The 19,454-nt window shown below is 32.5% G+C and overlaps 1 protein-coding gene across 3 annotated transcripts; it reads left to right on the top strand.

The window, feature by feature from the left end:
* The first annotated feature begins 818 nt into the window (after positions 1 to 818).
* On the top strand, positions 819 to 19,432 carry LOC131854048 (uncharacterized). Of its 3 annotated transcripts, XM_059205169.1 has the most exons (16): positions 820 to 984; positions 1,894 to 2,065; positions 2,869 to 3,051; positions 4,102 to 4,350; positions 4,949 to 5,072; positions 5,508 to 5,675; positions 6,293 to 6,407; positions 6,646 to 6,800; positions 7,267 to 7,434; positions 7,634 to 7,743; positions 8,277 to 8,412; positions 8,766 to 8,929; positions 10,033 to 10,205; positions 10,522 to 10,627; positions 15,207 to 15,242; positions 19,382 to 19,432. In XM_059205169.1, exons 1-16 carry the CDS (start codon positions 959 to 961, stop codon positions 19,415 to 19,417), a joined length of 2,121 nt encoding a protein of 706 aa, XP_059061152.1. In that variant the 5' UTR covers positions 820 to 958; the 3' UTR covers positions 19,418 to 19,432. The 3 variants fall into 3 exon arrangements, with proteins under 3 accessions (XP_059061151.1, XP_059061152.1, XP_059061153.1); XM_059205168.1 differs by lacking the exon at positions 19,382 to 19,432 and having other exon boundaries at positions 819 to 984; positions 15,207 to 18,113; XM_059205170.1 differs by lacking the exon at positions 15,207 to 15,242.
* Positions 19,433 to 19,454: the final 22 nt, after the last annotated feature.

The raw sequence follows: 19,454 nt of genomic DNA, 5'->3' as shown, positions 1-19,454 counted from the left end.
GTTTTTTATTAGTAACTAGCGACCCTTCTTCTTCGCAAGGGTGTATTACAAATATTTTAATTTCTCGGCTTATTTAGCTTATAAAAATAATTTAAAAAGTTAAACAAATTCATAATTATTTTTAAGAGAAAAGTTTTCTTTGATTAACATTACTGATGCTAGGTAAGGCTGTTAAATTTATTAACAGAATAAAAATTTGAACTTCATTAAATAACTACCTGCCTATTTACTGCACATTTTAATCCATATGAAACTTTTATTACTATATTTTTACATGAACAGAGATCGCACAATATACTTAAGAAACGGAAAACAATTTAATAGCATCTAAAAAAATAAAACATTATATTGTACTTAGAATTGTATTATCGTGCCCTGTTCTAAAGTCAAAATGTGGGATAATAGTCTCAAGTTTTTGGTATGACGTTTATTGCTTTATGCTGATTAACATTGATCACCCTAGGAGGATGAACATTGGAGCCTCGGGGCGAACCCCCCCACTGGTAGCTGTGTTAAAAGTATGTAGGGCGGGAATTTATATATGAAGAAATCTGATTAACTAAACTAAACCTAACTTAAGAACTAGTGCCATACTTTTTATTTTCTTTTTTTGTTTTTTTTTGTTTTGAATTATTTTTTATTGTTAGATTTACAACCACTCTAATCGATTCGATTCATGAATGATAACAATCGTTTTTGACAACAAAATTGACAGTTAAATACGATACGTCAGTCCATCTCATATGTCTCTTCGTGAATTGTCAAATTTGTAGAATGAAATATATTGGAAAATCAATATTATCATGTGTTGAATTGCGTTTTGTAAATTTTATAGAAAATCAAATAAAATTCATTTTACACTATTTAATTAACATTGTGACTATAATTATTAGATTACAAAGTATTTAAATTTGTATTTTATTGGCTATATAAAAACGTAATTGATGTTTTTCCAATAATGGAACATATTCGGCAATTTGACTGGTAAGTTTCGTATTTAGCTTATTATTAATGCAGGTTATAAAAGTAAGTTATTATGTACCTGTATAATCTGTTTAGAATATTTAATTCTAATAGTTGGCTTAGATAACATTACAAAAGGAATAAAATTTTGTATCGGTTACTCTAAATACAGGACGATTTTGTTATTTTTTATGTATCTAACTGCTATTTGACATAACAAGTTCACTGCCCAGTAAATAGTACCAAAAATTATAGTCAATAGGATGTAAATAGTCTTTATTCAAATAGACTAAGTTCAAGTACTAGTTTCATAGGCACATTTTTTTAATCAACCACTCATTCTGAATGTAGTTCCCATACATGAAATATGGGTAAGCATATTGTCGGTTGCTTTTATAAACAATTGTACAACTTTATGTTATAAGTAAAAAATATGTGTGAATACAGACTACCAAATTTGTTACAGTAAAAATATTTATGTATGTATATATAAATACATATTTTGTGTCCATAAAATTTTGACTTACAAGAGATCAGAAAGGTTCTATATGAATAAATTTTTTTTTACTTGAAATTATTATATATACTTCTTATCTGGCACTTGTGGGGAATGGTCAGTGAGTTACGGGCACTGATCACAGTATTTCCTTTTTACAAAAATACAATAACATCTGCTGTTGGTCACTACATTCTCCCTACTTTAATAAAAAATAAATCTGTATTTTAGAATAGAATAAGAGCTAAGTTTCCTGTTTGTTCTTTTTAGTTCGTACACCAAACTAATAGTAGATTTGACATATTCATACCATATAAAAGCCTGATATAAAATAAATTATTATTTTGATTTGATTACTTTAATTTGAAGAAATAAATTATTTTACTTTTACATTTAAATTAATTAGTATATGATTATTTTGTTTTTTTAAACAGGTGTATGTCACAGAGAGACTTTCAGTTCATAACTGAGGATGAGGTGGACAATTGTGTGACCGAGAGGATACTGAGAAATAAGTTCCATGACCCCCTGGTCTCCAGTGACTCGGAGAATGATACTCATCACAATAGATTCGACTGGGATCAAATATTTAAAAGAAATCATTTTGTAAGTTGTTTTAATCAACAGGGAAGGTGATTGTTAGGAATGGGTACTTGTGATGATTACAGTGTTATTGGGTATTTAACAATTTTATACAGTACTAGCTTTTGCCCACAGCTTCGCTTAGGGGTGGAATTTATCAAAATCTTTTCTTAGGTCCTACGTCATAGTAGCTTTTTACATGCAAAGTCTCAGCCCGATTTGTGTAAAATTGACAAAGTTTCATATAAACTTTCATCCCCTATTTTATCCCTTTGGGGGTAGAATTAATAAAATCCTTTCTTAGCGGATGCCTACATCATAACATCTACCTGCATGCCAAATTTCAGCCCGATCCATCCAGTGGTTTGGGCTGTGTGTTGATAGATCACTATGTAAGTCACCTTCGAGTTACATATATATTTAGATTTACTATTAATAATATCCTTGGACAATTCACACAGCACCATCTAATCCCATACTACGTTGAGCTTTTGTTATGGCTACTAGACAACTTGTAGAAATATTTAAATACATTTTGTTTTGTAAATACATGCATTATACACATCAATAACACCCAGAATAATACAAGCCTTCTAGTCCCATACTAAGTAGAGTTTTTGTTATAGGTACTACACAACTGGTATGCATATTTGAATACATTTTTTTTTTAATACATACATAATATAGATCTATAACACCCAGCTTAATACAAACATCATTAATACAAATATTTGCATCTTGTGAGGAATCAAAGCCACAACCTTCTGAAGTAACACAGTGTGCTGAATAGTAATCACTGAGTCTAACTAAACGTAACTTCTTCACAGGAGCAGCGTCAATTGCGGCTGTATGTTGCAGGGATACGACCCATAGCGCAACACCTGAAATTATCTGCTTTATCGACCCATCAGCACTATCAGTGCCTCAAAGTGTTATGTTCACAAAACCCTCATGTGTTGGACGAACAATTCATACCACGACCTACGAAACAGGACCACAGGGTGTTCCGAGTAAGTCCACATTATTTTATGTGCTTTTTCAACCAATATAGCTCCCGCCACCTTCCACGATCTTCTATCAGTCCTTTTAGCTGTTGGTACGACACGACTTCAACTTTTTCTTTAACTTGCTTGATATAGCTGTGTCTTGGTCTTCCCCTTCCTCTCTTTCCATCTATTTTCCTTCAATAATGTTGTTAATTAGTTCGTCGTGTCGTATCCCCGCCTATTCTCAATAATATCTATGATCTATATCTTTTCTTTAATCCTCTCAAGTACTTCTTCAATCCTTATTTTATTTTACCAATATTTATTCAACTAAATTTAATGTAATAAGTGTTGAATAGTCATATCTTATTTATTCTACCACTCATATGGAAGGGAGACTCATCACAAGAAAAACAAGTAATGTTGTTCTATTAAACAAATATTCAGCATTACATATTAAGAGTAAGTCTAAATAAAAAAAAAATGCAAACTATTAATTGACAAAAGTAAATAAATAAAATTGTTGAGTAACAAATTAATCAGTCATGGAAATGAAGTCCCTACATGCACCCATTCATAAGTATCTAGCAGCATACAAGTACTTTCTACAGGTTCTTATCGAATGGCAAGTAACCCTTTAGCATCGCAGCTGTCCCGACCTTCAAGCTATCCTTGCCTGCAGCGGCGTGTATGCACACACACCCTTAAAAGTACAACGGATAGACAACTTCTTTTTGTCTTTTTATTTCTTTATGTCTTTATATTGTTTCCTTTTTTTATCGAATATGTAATGTTATGTTAAGTTGTATGTATGTTTTTGTGTTGTGTAAAAGTAAATGTTAATAAGTGAAATAATATGCACCCTGGGAAAGTATGTGACATCTGAGATACAGTATAATTCTATACTAGTTCAGATGGCACAATTACACTTGTATGTTAAAATTGTATTGACTCTTATGTACAACTTAATTATGTAACACAACCTATAACTGCAATAAATATTATTATTATTATTTATTTAAATTTTATAAATACTATATGCAAAAATTAATCATTATTTCCATGTCGTTACAGGAATTGAAGGAGATATATGAAAAAGAACAAAAGGAATACATAGAATGGGCCAAAACTCAATGGACCAATAACCACTGCTCCCGGGCTTTACGGCCCAAACCCCCGATCGAGATGGTGTACGAAGCAGAGTTCAAATTGAAAGTGCATGAACTGCAATCATTGCCAAAAGATTATGAGATGGTCGCGCAAATTCCACTGGAAGGAAGTCAACATAAATGTAATTTAGTATTCAATAAAGATCTCAAAAGTGTAAGTTATTTTTAATTCATATTTTTTTATATAATAAATTATAATAATGAACTGATTAGACATGCTCTTTTGGTGCAATCAATCTACTATATGTGATAGAAGAATTAACAATACATTACTGTGATGGCTTCATGTTCTAGCGGTTTAAAACACTGTTTTACTTCTGATGGTTGCAAGTTCTATTCCTCATACAGTACAAATATTTGTATTCATGAGTTTAATTGTTTGTATCAGTCTGGATGTTTTCTATATTAATATGTATGTATTTAACAAAATGTTTCTATGTATTGATCGCATTTGTCTAGTATGGATAAGTAAAATGATTAAATAACTCTGGACAATTTACACAGCGCCATCTAGTTCCACGGTAAGCAGAGCTTGTGTTATGGGTACTAGTCAACTGATATAAAAACATAGATAATTTTTGTTTGTAATACATACATCATATACATAGAAAACACCCAGAACGATACAGACAATCATACTCATTAAAATCGAACCCACAACCATCGGTAATAAGGCGATATCCTAAACCGCTAGACAACTGAGGTAGTTGTTAGGGTAGCTGTGATTATATTCACTTATACCACTTTTACAGGTAAATATTTCAGAGTTGCCACTACTGGAGTATTCAGAAGTGCTACACAAAAAGACTACAGTATTAAGGCCGTACCCAGTGCCAGAGCCTTGTAACAAGCACCCGTGCCGATTCGTACTACCAAGTAAGTACACAAGTATTTGATAGAGAGAAATACAAGCTTCTTAACTTCTTTGGATCTGGATCCATCGTGTGACAGAGAAGGAAACTTCGAGCACTTCCCGGGACTTGTGATCCGAGTGCAGGTTTAAGGGCCCCTTGGCCGTACTCATGTGAAGTATTAGCCTAAGATTTAAACTTTTATTTCTGCGGGAAGAAATGACAATATAACGATTGATAAAATGTCGTAGTATTCTTTAAAGAGATGTCATCATTAGATGGTTATACATTACAAACAGACAAACATACTAAAAATATAATATTTCCTCTTTATATTATTAGCATATATGATGAAGTTAAAATAAGAATGCCAGAACGTAAAACACCTGAAAAGTTTCATAGCAGTAACATATGCTTGTTTTACAACTATAAATGAATCTGTACCCCTGTTGCTCTCCAGACGAAGAATCCCAGACTATGCTGCCGCTCCGTGAGGTGTACCTGTCGCTGGCGCAATGGGCAGCGGCGTCCGGGACTCCGCTGGTGGCCAGTGAACCCGCACTGTGCTGTCTGCTGGGTAGTGGTCGCTGGAGGATTCCAATCTCTGTCTGCTCAGCTATTGGACAAGGTACTATATATTTACTAGCGGTCTGTCCTGGCTACGCACTGCCTTATCTGCTTCCTTCAACAGAAATACAGCTTACAAAGCTATCTTTTTGACAGTAGAAATAAGTAAGACTGACTGTGATACCCACATAGACTACTTTTGATAATGAGCTGCACTCCTTAGCATTCCATGCATTCATCGTGCTGGAAGGAAACTCCGAGCAGTGTAGGTGAGGTTCCTTTGACGACGCACTTCAACACTCACCTTCACTGCTCGTGTTTCTCTCCCAGCCCAGCCAAATCTGGTAGAAACGTGCTAGTGCAGCTTTAGATACATGTTCTACTATATGCTATATGCATTACTGCAATTCAGACAGTCCAAGCTCTTTTAGAAGATATGGTACCTTTGATATCTATGTTAATTTAGATTTGTAATGTTACTACCAATTATATTTAGATGGCGAAAATTGCACTTCAACACTCACCGCTACTCCGCAGCAGGATCCTGCTAGTCTAACTTCAGATTCACGTTCTAGTATATAACTTACTTCCAATTCTAGACAGACCAAGCTCTTTTAGAAGGTACCTTTGATATCTATGTTAATTTAGATTTGTAATGTTACTACCAATTATTATTAGATGGCGAAAATTGCAACGTAATCATATTGGACAGCGAGTTTACCTTAGTTCGCGAGGCAGCGCAGACACGTACATATAAGGCGTTACGGCATCTATTAGAAAATACACTTTTACCGTAAGTAGATCCTTACTCTTCTGAACTTAGTAGTGACTAATGAGTATAATTATAAATAATAATAATAATCCTCTTTTATTATCTCAGCAATATTAAAATTTGAAACCAATTAAATATTCTTTGTTCTAATGGGTGTACCACAAGGGTCTAAGCTTGGACCATTTCTAAACTTTACGGTCACATGATTATGTTCTATATAGATAGTTATTTTTTTACATGAAGGTATAATTTATTGCAGAATGAAAAATAATAATGTGAATAAAAATGATTTAAACAAAACGAAAAATCCAAGCAACGACAATAACAAGAGCAGAAAATCCAGTCTTATGGCCAGTTTATTTGATGTTGACTCAAGTAGTGATGATGATGATGTTCTGTTTATTGATGAACCAGGTATGTTCACCACATTCTTAGACTACATATTATGGTATTTTAATATAATACTCACAAAGTTATCTACCCATGTAAAGACGGGGCGGAATAGTAGTCATTATTATTATTACATATAACATTTTATTTGATAACTAGCTGTACCTCCGACTTCGTCCGCGTGGAATTTAACTCTATTTATCAAAAATAAAAGATTTTTCTAGAATAAAAGTACTGATGTAATAAGGAGTAAGGCTAAGGCTAAGTTACTCCTTATTACATCAGCTACCTGCCAAAAAAAGTCCCGTCGAAATCGGTCTAGCCATTTCAAAGATTAGTGGGAACAAACAGACAAAAATTGTAAAAAATGTTATTGTAGTATTGTAGTGTATGCACAGTATTCATGTGGTAAAAACGGTTATTTCAATATTACAAACAGACTCTACAATTTTATCTATATGTACAGATAATAATTATATTTTAATTTCAGTAAATAACCCACAGAGTAACTATACGTCAGGTTCAGATACAGAAATGCTAGTTAAGCAAAAGTCTAATAATGTAAAGAAAAAGCCAAGTAATGAGACACACTGTAAGAAAAACAAAGAACGCAATGACAAAGTTGACAGTGTAGGATTCTACAATTGCACGTGTAAAGGTAAGTATCGAGATGTACCATTCTAACATTTTTTTTATTTTTTGGGCAATAATTTTTTTTTTATTATGTGTCATTAAAAAATACATACAACCCTAAATTTTCACCCTTCTATCACCAACTTTAATATACTTAAATTTATATGGCAAAACAACGTTTGCCGGGACAACTAGTAATATAATATGATTATTAATCTTTACAGATACAGATTTTGCTAGAATCTCACCGAGGTCGTTTAGAAAGTGGCAGATTAAAAATGGCAACACCAGAGAGACGGTGGACTTCATCATACACTGTACACATAGAGTGAGGGTGAGTTTATAAGATGACAGTTTTGATGATCAAATCAAATTAAATTAAATCAAAAGTCATGTAGGACATTTTAGCCTCTTATGAACGTCAAGATTTTGTATTATTTTTTTCTCTGCCCTCCAGTACTGTATAGAGAATCAATTGTGAAGAACTGGCAATAAGCTCAACTGAATTTTTTTTTCGTATTTCTGTTGAGTTTTCTTTATTGGGATGGGATTTTTCTCTTAAATTGTTCTAAATAAACTACTCAACAGCATCTATCTTGTTATTTAATGTAATAATGATATTAATATACCTGAACAATTCAGACAATGCCATTTACTCCCAAGCCAAGTTGGGCTTATGTTATAGATACTAAATAACTCATAGATATACATACTTAAAAACATACAAAATGGACTGTTACAAACAATCATACTCAGGAATACAAATATTCATACCGTGCGAGGAATCGAACCCGCGAACCTCGGAAAGCGGTGTGCTAAACCTCTAGACCACCGAGGCCTGCAAGCTCACATGTTTCATTGTTTCAGGATGAAACTGGCGAAGTGGTCCTAGAACCGATACCGGAGTACCAGATCGAGCTGGGCGGCAGTAGTCAGTCGCAGGACAAAATCAGAAATTTAGCATTGTCGCTGTTACTGCGAAGAAACGCTTCGTTGCTGAATGGTATAGTATTTATATATTTATATTTTTTTAAGGGTAATCCATTACAAAATGTTGTATGATTCACCTGCCTGCGTTAACTGTTGGCACCAGTGTACACTGGGGCACCAGTGGAGGATGATAAGTTAGGCACTAGGTCAGGTCAATTAGCCCATAATGATAAATTCACCAGGAATTGATCAAATTTATTATTTTTTATATTTTATTACGATTTAGCATTAAAAAATATGTACAACCCTAATTTTTCACCTATCTTCAACCCCTATTTCTTAATAGCGATGATTTATATGGCATATACATACAACGTTTCCGGGGTCAGCTAATATTAATATAATCTTTCTATATTTTTTTTACAGTAAGAATAGACGCGCCCACAGGCGAAATAGTAACCATAGACAACGTAACGCTGGACCAGTTAACGACAGGCAATGATGTACTCTCTGAGGCTGCCAACAGGATATACACAGTACTGAACCAGCTCCAAGGTCTAATGCCTGGATATTACATCCTTGAGCATGAGGTAAGAATTTTATTACCCTCAATTCAAGTATAGGCCATTTTAGCCGCTATTAACAGCTAATTTTTTGTATTAATATTATTTCCCTACAGTTAAGTACAGATTCGATTGATAACTGAAAAGAAACTCAACTGAATTTCTTTTTTATTAAAGCCACTTTACATTGTCTATTTATATGGTTGTTTATATACTGTTTTAAGTTTGATGCGGTCATTATTTATAATTATAATTAGTAAATCAAGGGATTCAATAGTAGCAATAAACAAAGACGTGTGAAGGTAGACGAATATGTCTGCCCATAAAAGATTTATTTACCATCTACTCGCTGCTCGTTTACTCGTGATCATAGCGGTTGAAACACTGCCGAAATATCGTGAACTCAACAAAAATAAAACGTGGTAATATCCCGTGATTTACTAATTATAATTATGGGTGTTTAATATTATATGAAAATCCCAGGAATAAACAATTATTGCCGTGCACATTTGTTATTAATAAAGTAATAGTTTAGTGAGTAGTAGGCTTCGTTCAATAAATATGATAATATTCACAGATATTTTAATTATAGTGTTTCTTTTGGTGTCCTGGTTGCAATGATTAAATATCATTGCTGCGGGTCAAACGGCCGATATTGACGATAAAGCATATTTATTATTTACTAGCTATTACCGCGACTTCGTCCACGTCGTATTTAACTATAGTTTTCCAAAATAAAAGTAGCCTAAGTTACTCCTTATTACATCAGCTGCCTGCCAATAAAAGTCCCGTTAAAATCGGTCTAGCCAATTCAGAGATTAGCCAGAACAAACAGACCGACAGACAGATTGACAAAAATTATAAAAAATGTTAGTTTGATATATGTACCGTATTTATATTCATATGCATGTAGTAAAAAACGGTTATTTCAATATTACAAACAGACACTCCCGTTTTATATATATGTATAGATAAATATTTTTAATTTGGAGGTATTTAGGACGTTCATACCAGTGTCTACCCCTCCTCCCTCAACTTGTCATGTTCTTGATAAGTGTCGTATAACTTTAGCAGGGTTCTCTTCAACTGTATGTATCATATATGGTCCATAATGAGAGCTGTATGTACAGCCGGTTCACGGGCTCAACGCGCTGCTATACAAGAGTAGCTCGTGCGGGCCGCCGCCAGCGGGGGTGCAGGCCCTGCAGCTGCAGTTTGGAGGAGCGACGGCGGCCGAAGCGGACGAGTCCGCAGCCTTGCGTCTCGCGCCTACACTCGCGCCGGTCCTACTGCCTTACCATAAGTAAGATATACTACTAACCCTCAGTTCCACTTTTTCATAATAATAATAATCTCAAGACAATTCACACAGCGCCATCTAGACCCAAAGCTTGTGTTATGGGTACTAGATAACTGATACAAATACATAGATAATTTCTTTTTCGTAAATACATGCATAATATACATAGCAAACACCCAGACCGATACAAACAATCATACTCATGAATACAAATGTTTGTGCCGTGCGAGGAATTGAACCCGCGACCATCGGACGTAAACCATTAAAACCGCTAGACCACCGAAGCTGTCTTTTATTATTTTGCCGTTTGGTGACACAGGTTCCGACGTATCCTGCCGTGCGCGTTCACACACAACCCTGATCAGCTGAGTCGCGAGCCGCGCCGCCCCCCCGCACGACAACGGACGCCCCCGCAAGCGATCAAGGTCAGCCCTACACACACACACACACACACACACACACACACACACACACACACACACACACACACACACACACACACACACACACACACACACACATACATACATGCATACACATACATATACATACACATACACACATATACATACACATACATATAAATTGTGTTTTATTGTAAAATCGACACCAGATATAGCTTCAAATTCGCAGTCGCCATTCATTTGGCGTTGTACGATAAAGTGCTAACGTTTGTTGAAATTATAATTACAGACATGCTGCTTTATACAAATGATGCCCCGTCAAGACTGTTATCCCACACGGTGTAATCAGAGACAATGACTTGTTGACATCATATTTTTTTTCTTGGGAATGATAACGATATTTTAACAAAACATTATAAATAAATTATTTATTTTAATTCAAACAATTTAGTATTTTTAAACTTTCGTGTTTAATATACATTATTTAAATTATTAACCGGGTCTTAACACAAACGTTTTATGGCAAATAAAGGTATTTACCTGTCAGTCAGCTCGTGACCACGGCTAGTGCAACCTAGTCGAAACGTCGAGAGAAGTAAATACCTTTATTTGCCATAAAATATTCGTGTTAAGACCCGGTTAATAATTTAAATAATTTAGTATTATTTATATAACATATGATACAGTGCACCTGCCTGCACTAACGATATACACTGGCGGGGTATCAATAGATGATGATAAGATAATGTTGATCTTTTGATTACCGAATTTCTTCACAAATCGGACTTTATAAATTACTACCTGTTATACGAGATTTCTCAATTCTGTACAAAATATCACCCCGTTAAGATGGTTTTGTTAAAACATAGGTACCAAATTTCATTTAAATCGGTTCAGTGGTTTTGGCGTGAAAGCGAGACAGACTGACAGACAGAGTTACTTTCGCATTTATAATATAGGAACACAAAGACAGGTATACTATAGCATTTATTATATAATACATATATATATTTTTAATATAATCATATCATATAATCCTGCTTATTATGAATAAAATCTTAAAACCTTTGAAACCATATCTGGTGTCGAAGCAATATCCATCAGAAGAAATGTTTCAACCAAGTGTATTACTGAAAACATTGTTTCAGTCTGAAGGGTAAGTAATAGAGGTGAAATTACAGGATACTGTGGTAAATCTACGGTGATATGTCCCAGGATTGTTCAAACATGAGGTAAGGGCCTGTCCATTAAACACGAGATTCTCCAAAGAGGAGGGATGTAATGAAACACGTGTATTTATTTATTCGTCAAACGCGCAATTTCTGAACGCAAGCTACTTTTTCGTTCAGAAACTAGACTTTTCTAGAACAAAATTAGATTATACTTTATTTACTTGTATGTTATATTTAACACGTTGAAGACCACTTTGAAAATTATTTCTCACATAGGTACCGGCATTTTTATTGTTAACTAGCTATTCCCGCGACTTCGTCCGCGTGGAATTTAACTTTTTTTTCTGAAATCAAAGTAGCCTAGTTACTCCTTATTACATCAGCTAGTTGCCAATAAAAGTCCCGTAAAAATCGATCCAGCCATTTCAGAGATTAGTCGGAACAAACAGACCGCCAGACAGACAGACAGACAGACTGACAAAAATTGTTAAAAGTGGTTTTTTGGTGTATGTGTCGTATTTATATTCATATGCAAATTGAAATAGGAAATAGGAAAAAACGGTTATTTCAATGTTACAAACAGACACTCCAATGTTATTTATATGTATAGATTTTTTTTTTATATGAATAAAGGATTTTCTATATAATTAATATGAAATTTTTATCATACAATACAAAATACATAAAAGTAAAATGCTAAGACTGTCCCGTATCGTACCTGGATTAAAGGTTCCCATAACGCTCGCGGCATTTCCACGTTGAATTGCTAAGGAAATACTTTGCGCCAGATACAACCCGGAACGTCGATCATGGCCTCATGATCATTTTTTAAATATTTTGTTCGTGTACAATTATTTGATGTAGACATTATTTAACCCCTAGATTTATTTCAAAGTGCCAACGGATAATCACCATCAAGTAGATTTACACGTTGGTATCAGGTGATCACTCGGTCCCAACGTGTAAATTTACTTTCGTTGCAGAGTGACCACCGGTGATGGACCCATGCGGTCTTTAACGTGTTAAAAGATATTCTAAAAATTTCAAGATTCTTTATAGGTATTAAAAATTGTGACACGTGATTTTGTAGACAGGGGATTATACTTAAACCACAGCATGTGTCATCAAGGGGACTAAGGGGTTGATGAGGGGGTTGAAATATTAAAAAACATCGCGTGATTAATGGATGGTCCCTAAAATAAACATCACAATGTTTTTGTGATGTGCGTAGTACCTGTCGTATGTAGACAACGGTTGTCAGTTTCTATTAAATGAACCAAACTTGAATGGCAATACTTTAATTGCTATTCAAGTGTGCAAAACGCTTTGCAATGGCAATTAGCCATTTATATGAGAAAAAGCAATTTAAGTTGGTGTGTGAAGTAATATGATAATTGAAAATATATATATGATCGCTCTCAAAACATTATTTATTCTACAGTGAGAATGTTTAAGTCACTTTTATAAAGATTTCAAACTTATTTTTAGTAATATATTTATATATTATTATACATGTAATGACCCTTACAATATCTACTTATGTCCAGCGTACAAATATTTCAGTAACTTTATCTTTACATAGTATAAAACTACTGTCTGTTCACTTAGATCTTTTAAAATATATAGTGATTTAAGAGGAAGGTTTATATGTATAATACATGCGTGTTATAGTATAGAACAAGCCGAGATATTCAAAGATTTGTAAAGGGTCGCTAGTTACCAATAAAACTGTAATATTTGCTGTTTATTATTAAATTAATTTCCGTCCGTTAGGCAATTGTCAATTTTATTTAATTGGAATGGTAAATAAGCTGATGGCTGCTGTTGGTAAGCGGTAACGGTCGCCTATAAACATGAACAGCACTATAGACATCACGTTATCATGTGACTAGTGATGCCACCATGCGTTGCCATTTCAGAGAACTATTATCATGCCTCTTATCCTGTAATTTCACTGCATAATATACATTCTACAACCGTAACGCAGCTTACAAAGCAAACTGATTGGCAATAAAAATAGTTAATATAATTATTGTTTAATTTATTGATACAAATATATATTGATATAAAAATAGATTACTGCTTAATATTTCATATATTAATAAATAGAAATAGGAATAAATAATGACCAAATTTTTTTTATTTTGAATATTACGAAAGATTATAAACATTTAATATTTATAACAAAGGGAAATAATACATTTTTGAGAGCGATCATAAGGTAATAATAATATTATTATTAATATTAATATATTACCCAACGCAAAAACTCTACTTTTTATTAACGGTACAGGTTCGATTCCTGCATAGTATAACAAAGTAACTAACTTATACAACTTAGTAAACTTTCTAAAATCATCTTCTCAAAATTACACGACATTTCAAGAGATGCCTTTAGGAAGTTGGTATGTAATTTATTTTTGTCTGAAGGGAAACAAAACTTAATACTTTTTCGTCAATATCCAGTTATATACCGGGTGACTTTTTTTTTCGTTCGTAGAAAATTAATACATACATGTTATATAAATTACTATAGTCAAACACTATACTTAGTCTAATTACAATATATACTAAGGATTTGAATTTTTCTGAAATCACTGTAAAAATTTCTTATTCCATGTTTATAAATATAGCGCGATGTAATTATGTACCTATCTACTCTCTAAACAAAGTAATTTTATTTCATACAGATACTGAAATTACAATATATACCAAACGTTTGATTTTTCTGAAGATACGGAATAGAATTTCTCATTTGGCGTTGTATATTGTGCGGGGTATGTATGTAACTACGCTGTCTACAAAGCAATTTTATTTAATACAACTACTAAAATTACAATATATACCAAGCGTTTGATTTTTATGTAAACAAAGAATAAAAATTCTCACTCCGCGTTGTGTATAGCGCGGCATAAGTATATACCTACGCCGCCTATAAAATTTATTTATTTAAGAAACTATGATTATAACTTAACTTCATACGAAAATGTATCATATTTTTTAATTTAAATGTTTGTTTATGTCAAAATATTAAGTTTTAAATTTACAATTTCCATAACAAACTCTAATTCTAAGAACTGTTTTATTAATGCATCTTTACGACAAACAAAAACAAAAACAAATAGCAAGTTTTTTAATAATATAAACCGAATCCCCATGTATATACCTATTATGCGTTATAATTTTTTCCGAACGGTAAACAAAGTCATCCTGTATAACATTTGTATGTTTGTTTGTTCTTAGATAAAGATATCTTCAATTCAATATTGGTTATTAGTCTTAACAATCACAAAATAATAACTTTTTCAAACTAATTGGTGTTAGAAAACCCAATGGAATTTGCATTACAAGTCATTTAAATTGATGTCTTATATATTGTGATTGTGGATCATATTTCGCAAGAAGGCTGTGTGTTTGTTTGTCACTAGTTGGACGAAAAGGAGCAGAGGCGCGCAGGTCAAAAGGTATCGCCGTCAATCTGCATTACTTTACTCGAAATCCTTTGGAAATGGTGATATTTGTGTCCAGAAACATTGGTAACATCTTTAAATGTTTGCCCCGTGTCGATGGTCGGTTATGAACGCTTTTATGTTGGACTATCTTTGTATCGTGACAATATACCCTACAAGTAGTTCAGATTGCACTCGTGTAGGCTCGAAATTTGTATGAGATACATATATTCTCACGGCAATGATACTTTAATGTGGTTCTGTAATTCAAATAAATTCTTATTTCTGATTCAGTCAGTGATATTTATTTATACTTACACACAAACAAAATAATTGCAGATTTTAATAAATAATTTGGTAGATAAAAGAATTTTAGAACTATTTGAAATTGAAGGGACTTTTGAACAAACTAAAAATACATGACTGTCCCATTCTACCCTCAAACTAATACTAATACACTTCACCAATGAGCAAATTACTTTAGCCGCACTATCTAATGGATCTGCTAAAACATTATGTATGCCATCAACGACGAATATTAATTTTATGGTATTTTATGTGATTATGAAATCAGTATTCTCAGTAACTGTGGTTAATGTTTGAAATAAATTATGCTTTTTCTCTACTAATCAACCGTAGAAGTTTTGATATATTTATTTATACCAAAGATTAGGATGATAAATATTTAAATTGTTATTATAAATACAAATATTGGCTCAAATTTAATAACATAAAATGCATAATTACGTTTATCTACCATATTATGTGAAAATCCAATCGAAGAGCATTGCTTCACGCCTAATAAAGATTACCTAACAAAAACATTTCAGTGAAAACCACAGACTATAATAAATCATAATTCATTATGATAATCATAATAATAATACATATATATTTTAGGTTAGATGTAACGTCACAATAGGACGCCATAATAAGGAATACAAATTTGAAATAGATATTTTTTACTCCAAATTTAAATCAGATTTATTTGTTTTATTTATTTTTAACAATAATAGAATCGATGAGTTCAAATCTATTGTCTTTTTGCAAAATGATCATAAATATATACATAAACACTTAATACACTACTGGGGCCAAAAATTGATTCCTAATGAATACATTATCTACCTTTACACGTACGCTCTCTCATATGCGAATATGCTTTCACATAATACACCGCGATCCGCCAGCTGACACACTCCCGCGTTCTACAATCGTGCTTTACTGCCTTTTAGCAATAATTAATTATCATTTCAAAATGGCGGACATCTGACTATAGAGTAGAAACATAATTATAGTTTTTAGTCATTTATAAAAAAAATTAAGTGTCTTTGGAAAAAACTTTGGAATCGCGAGCTGCCGGTGCGCGCACGTCATTTCTCGTACGCTTTCTCTGCGCACTCTTTACTGCGCCATAACCAATTCGCGTGTGAAGGAACGTACGTATGTGTATATATATATAAGTGCCTTTAAGAGCAACAAATTCTGATTTTGTAAATTCAAAGGAGAGCTTGCATCTTTGCGTAATGTAATAGTATAATGTAGAATATAGGAATATTTTTTTTCGTTTTAATATTAATTAAAATATTATACATAAGTCACAAAGAGAGGTCCATTCTTCGATTTTAAAAGTCTCACATAAAGTGCACGTCATAAGAAATTATTTCTTTATAAGTGCATTGTGTTTATTTCGTTATTCTGTTCAATTTTCTCTCCGACATCGTTCTATTCCCTTTCACTCGCTGTTTTACTTCATCTAATACCACACGAATAGTGTATGTATTATGTATTTTTAATACATAACACACGTACACGGTAAAATAATATTCATGAATTTTATAATTATAATCTATAACTACCTCTACGCGGACTCCTTAATTACCATCGTGATAAATCGTCAATTCGTGTCACAGCTTCATCTGATTTCATTCCTTCATCCTTCACTGGCACCCCATACCATTAATACATGATAAGTCGTACCACAAAAACTATAGTTATATAAATAGGCTAGCTATGTTTGAATTATTTGAGCGAAAATAAGCGACTATCGACACGGCAGTAGTAATTTAAATGTCTGAAATCCCAAACTAGATACATTCATGATTTTCTAAATGTGCAACTAGTTTTATAGATCTGAATACATGTACTTAAACGAAATGGGTTCAAATCCCACTTCAAACAAAATAACTTTTATATATATTTTCCCAAAAACAAAACGATTTATGAAATGAAATATTTTATCGTTATTTTATGGGAAAACCGGTTCAGCAGTGGACAGTGATGACAAATATGCAAATGCTAAAATGATGATAATAACATGATTTTAGTACGTCGCATCTCTGCTCAGAAAGAGTAACAATTAAAGACAATATTAAAATTTATTTTTTTATTTATTTAACTTGTTTTAGAATTCATTATACTTTTAGCTCAGTTTTTATTTAGCTTATTTATCAGAAATGTGAAAAATAAATTAGAACATTTGAAACGTCTTTCACTGGCGAAATTGGTGTTTTATTTTTTTGTAACACTATTTGAGAGGAGATGCGATGTTGCATTTCTTTGTTTTGTTCTTTGTTGATCTTCTGTCGAGTAAATATTTGTAATCATGAATGTACCTCAAAAATTACTGAATACCGATTATTAGTTTTCAAATACTAAAATAACTATTGAATAATACAATCAACTGAAATATATGAATCTGTAAATCTTTTTTGGTATACACAAGGTAACATTAGCTGGATTGACATAATTTTTAAGGTCTACCTAATAAGAAATACATAAGTAAGTAAAGCTATTGTTTGTTTGCCCTGTCTGTCTGTCTGTACATTAAATTATATTGTTGATTGTATTTATATATTAGACCAATCAATTGATTGTTTACAATAAAGAATTATTTTATTAATAAAATAAATTACAAATTAAATTTTCAGGTTTGTAATGAATTAATATTTATTTAACTAAAATTTAATTAGTAATTTATATTATTAACATCCTAAAATAAATTAGAAATTAAATTTTAACTTTGTTTAATAATTAATTTTTATTTAAGCTGACATTAGTAATTCAATATTGCAAGAGCAAAGTTATATAAATAGGGCAATAAAAATATTGATTTCCTATACATAGAAAATCCCATTGATTGGTCTAACCTTCTGTGTAAATTGTCATTATATTTTTTTTTAATTATATACTTACACTGTGTGAATTATATTTCAATCCAGTGAAGGCGGGTAATATTGAGTGTCCTATATACAAAACCAAAGGGCCTCATTAGTACGGAGTTTTTTTTATATTTAAAACATAACATTTCCGTGTATGTTTGGGAAAGTCTGTAGTAGGCTTCCCTAAGCTTTTGAAATAGTCTATATATTCCAAATTTCAAGTTAAGCTATATGTTTATAGACAAATTAGTTAAAACATGTATTCGTCCACATTTTTTAATTGGCTTACAATATCGAATGAACAGATCAAGAGGCGTAATTGTAAAGACTTTAATCTATAAAGAAGCGTTATAAATCTGGATACGGATGTCACATAATGACGTTATATCCGCAGTGCTGTTCATGTATATAGGCAACGGTCCCACTTACCATCAGGTGGGCCAACAGCTTGCACTTCTAGTTACATAAAATTAGAAAATAATCTTGGACAACTCATACAGCGCCATCTAGTTCCAAACTAAGATGAGTTTAAAGTTCTATAGTAATTATGGACGTAACTAAGTTGTAATTGAGTACAAAATCAATTGTTTTGCTTCAATTAAGTTCAGTCGCGAAATTATTGTTTAAATTAGAATCATTTGTGTATGGTAATAAGATCCAAAATTGCGTAACTATTATCATACCAAAGCCATCTTATATAAATAGGCAGTTTGACATTTTTTTAAATATTACTTTTTGCCGAACTTTCGAAATAGTTGATTGAATAATAAATAGGTACATCTGTTATTGACGGGCTCAGTAGTATAGCGCCATACTGCCGATGATCGGGTTCGATGTATGATTTCTATTTTCTATGTAAATTATTGTCTACTAGTAAAAAAAAACGTATACTATAGTACAAGCTTTGTTTGGTTTAGGATGAGACGGTGCTGTGTGAATTGCCCTGGGTTATTACTGTTATTATATACTTTTAAACAACAACTTCTGTTTCAGTGGCCCAAGAGGCGGTCAAAGAAGAGGAAGAACTAAAAATATTTATAATAAATAATTATATTTATTTATTACA

This window comes from Achroia grisella, unplaced genomic scaffold (genome assembly GCF_030625045.1).
Source record: "Achroia grisella isolate CSIRO2021 unplaced genomic scaffold, CSIRO_AGI_Agris_v1 utg947, whole genome shotgun sequence".
NCBI lineage: Eukaryota > Metazoa > Arthropoda > Insecta > Lepidoptera > Pyralidae > Achroia > Achroia grisella.
The sequence above is the reverse complement of the archived record's forward strand: the minus strand, read 5'-3'. Positions and strand labels throughout refer to the sequence as shown.

Excerpts from the sequence above, each read along its gene's own strand:
- LOC131854048 (XM_059205168.1), top strand. The coding sequence starts at position 959 with ATGGAACATATTCGGCAATTTGACTG. Across the intron at positions 6,408-6,645 it reads TTAGAAAATACACTTTTACC|AATGAAAAATAATAATGTGA; the intron begins GTAAGTAGATCC and ends AATTTATTGCAG. Across the intron at positions 6,801-7,266 it reads TCTGTTTATTGATGAACCAG|TAAATAACCCACAGAGTAAC; the intron begins GTATGTTCACCA and ends TTTTAATTTCAG.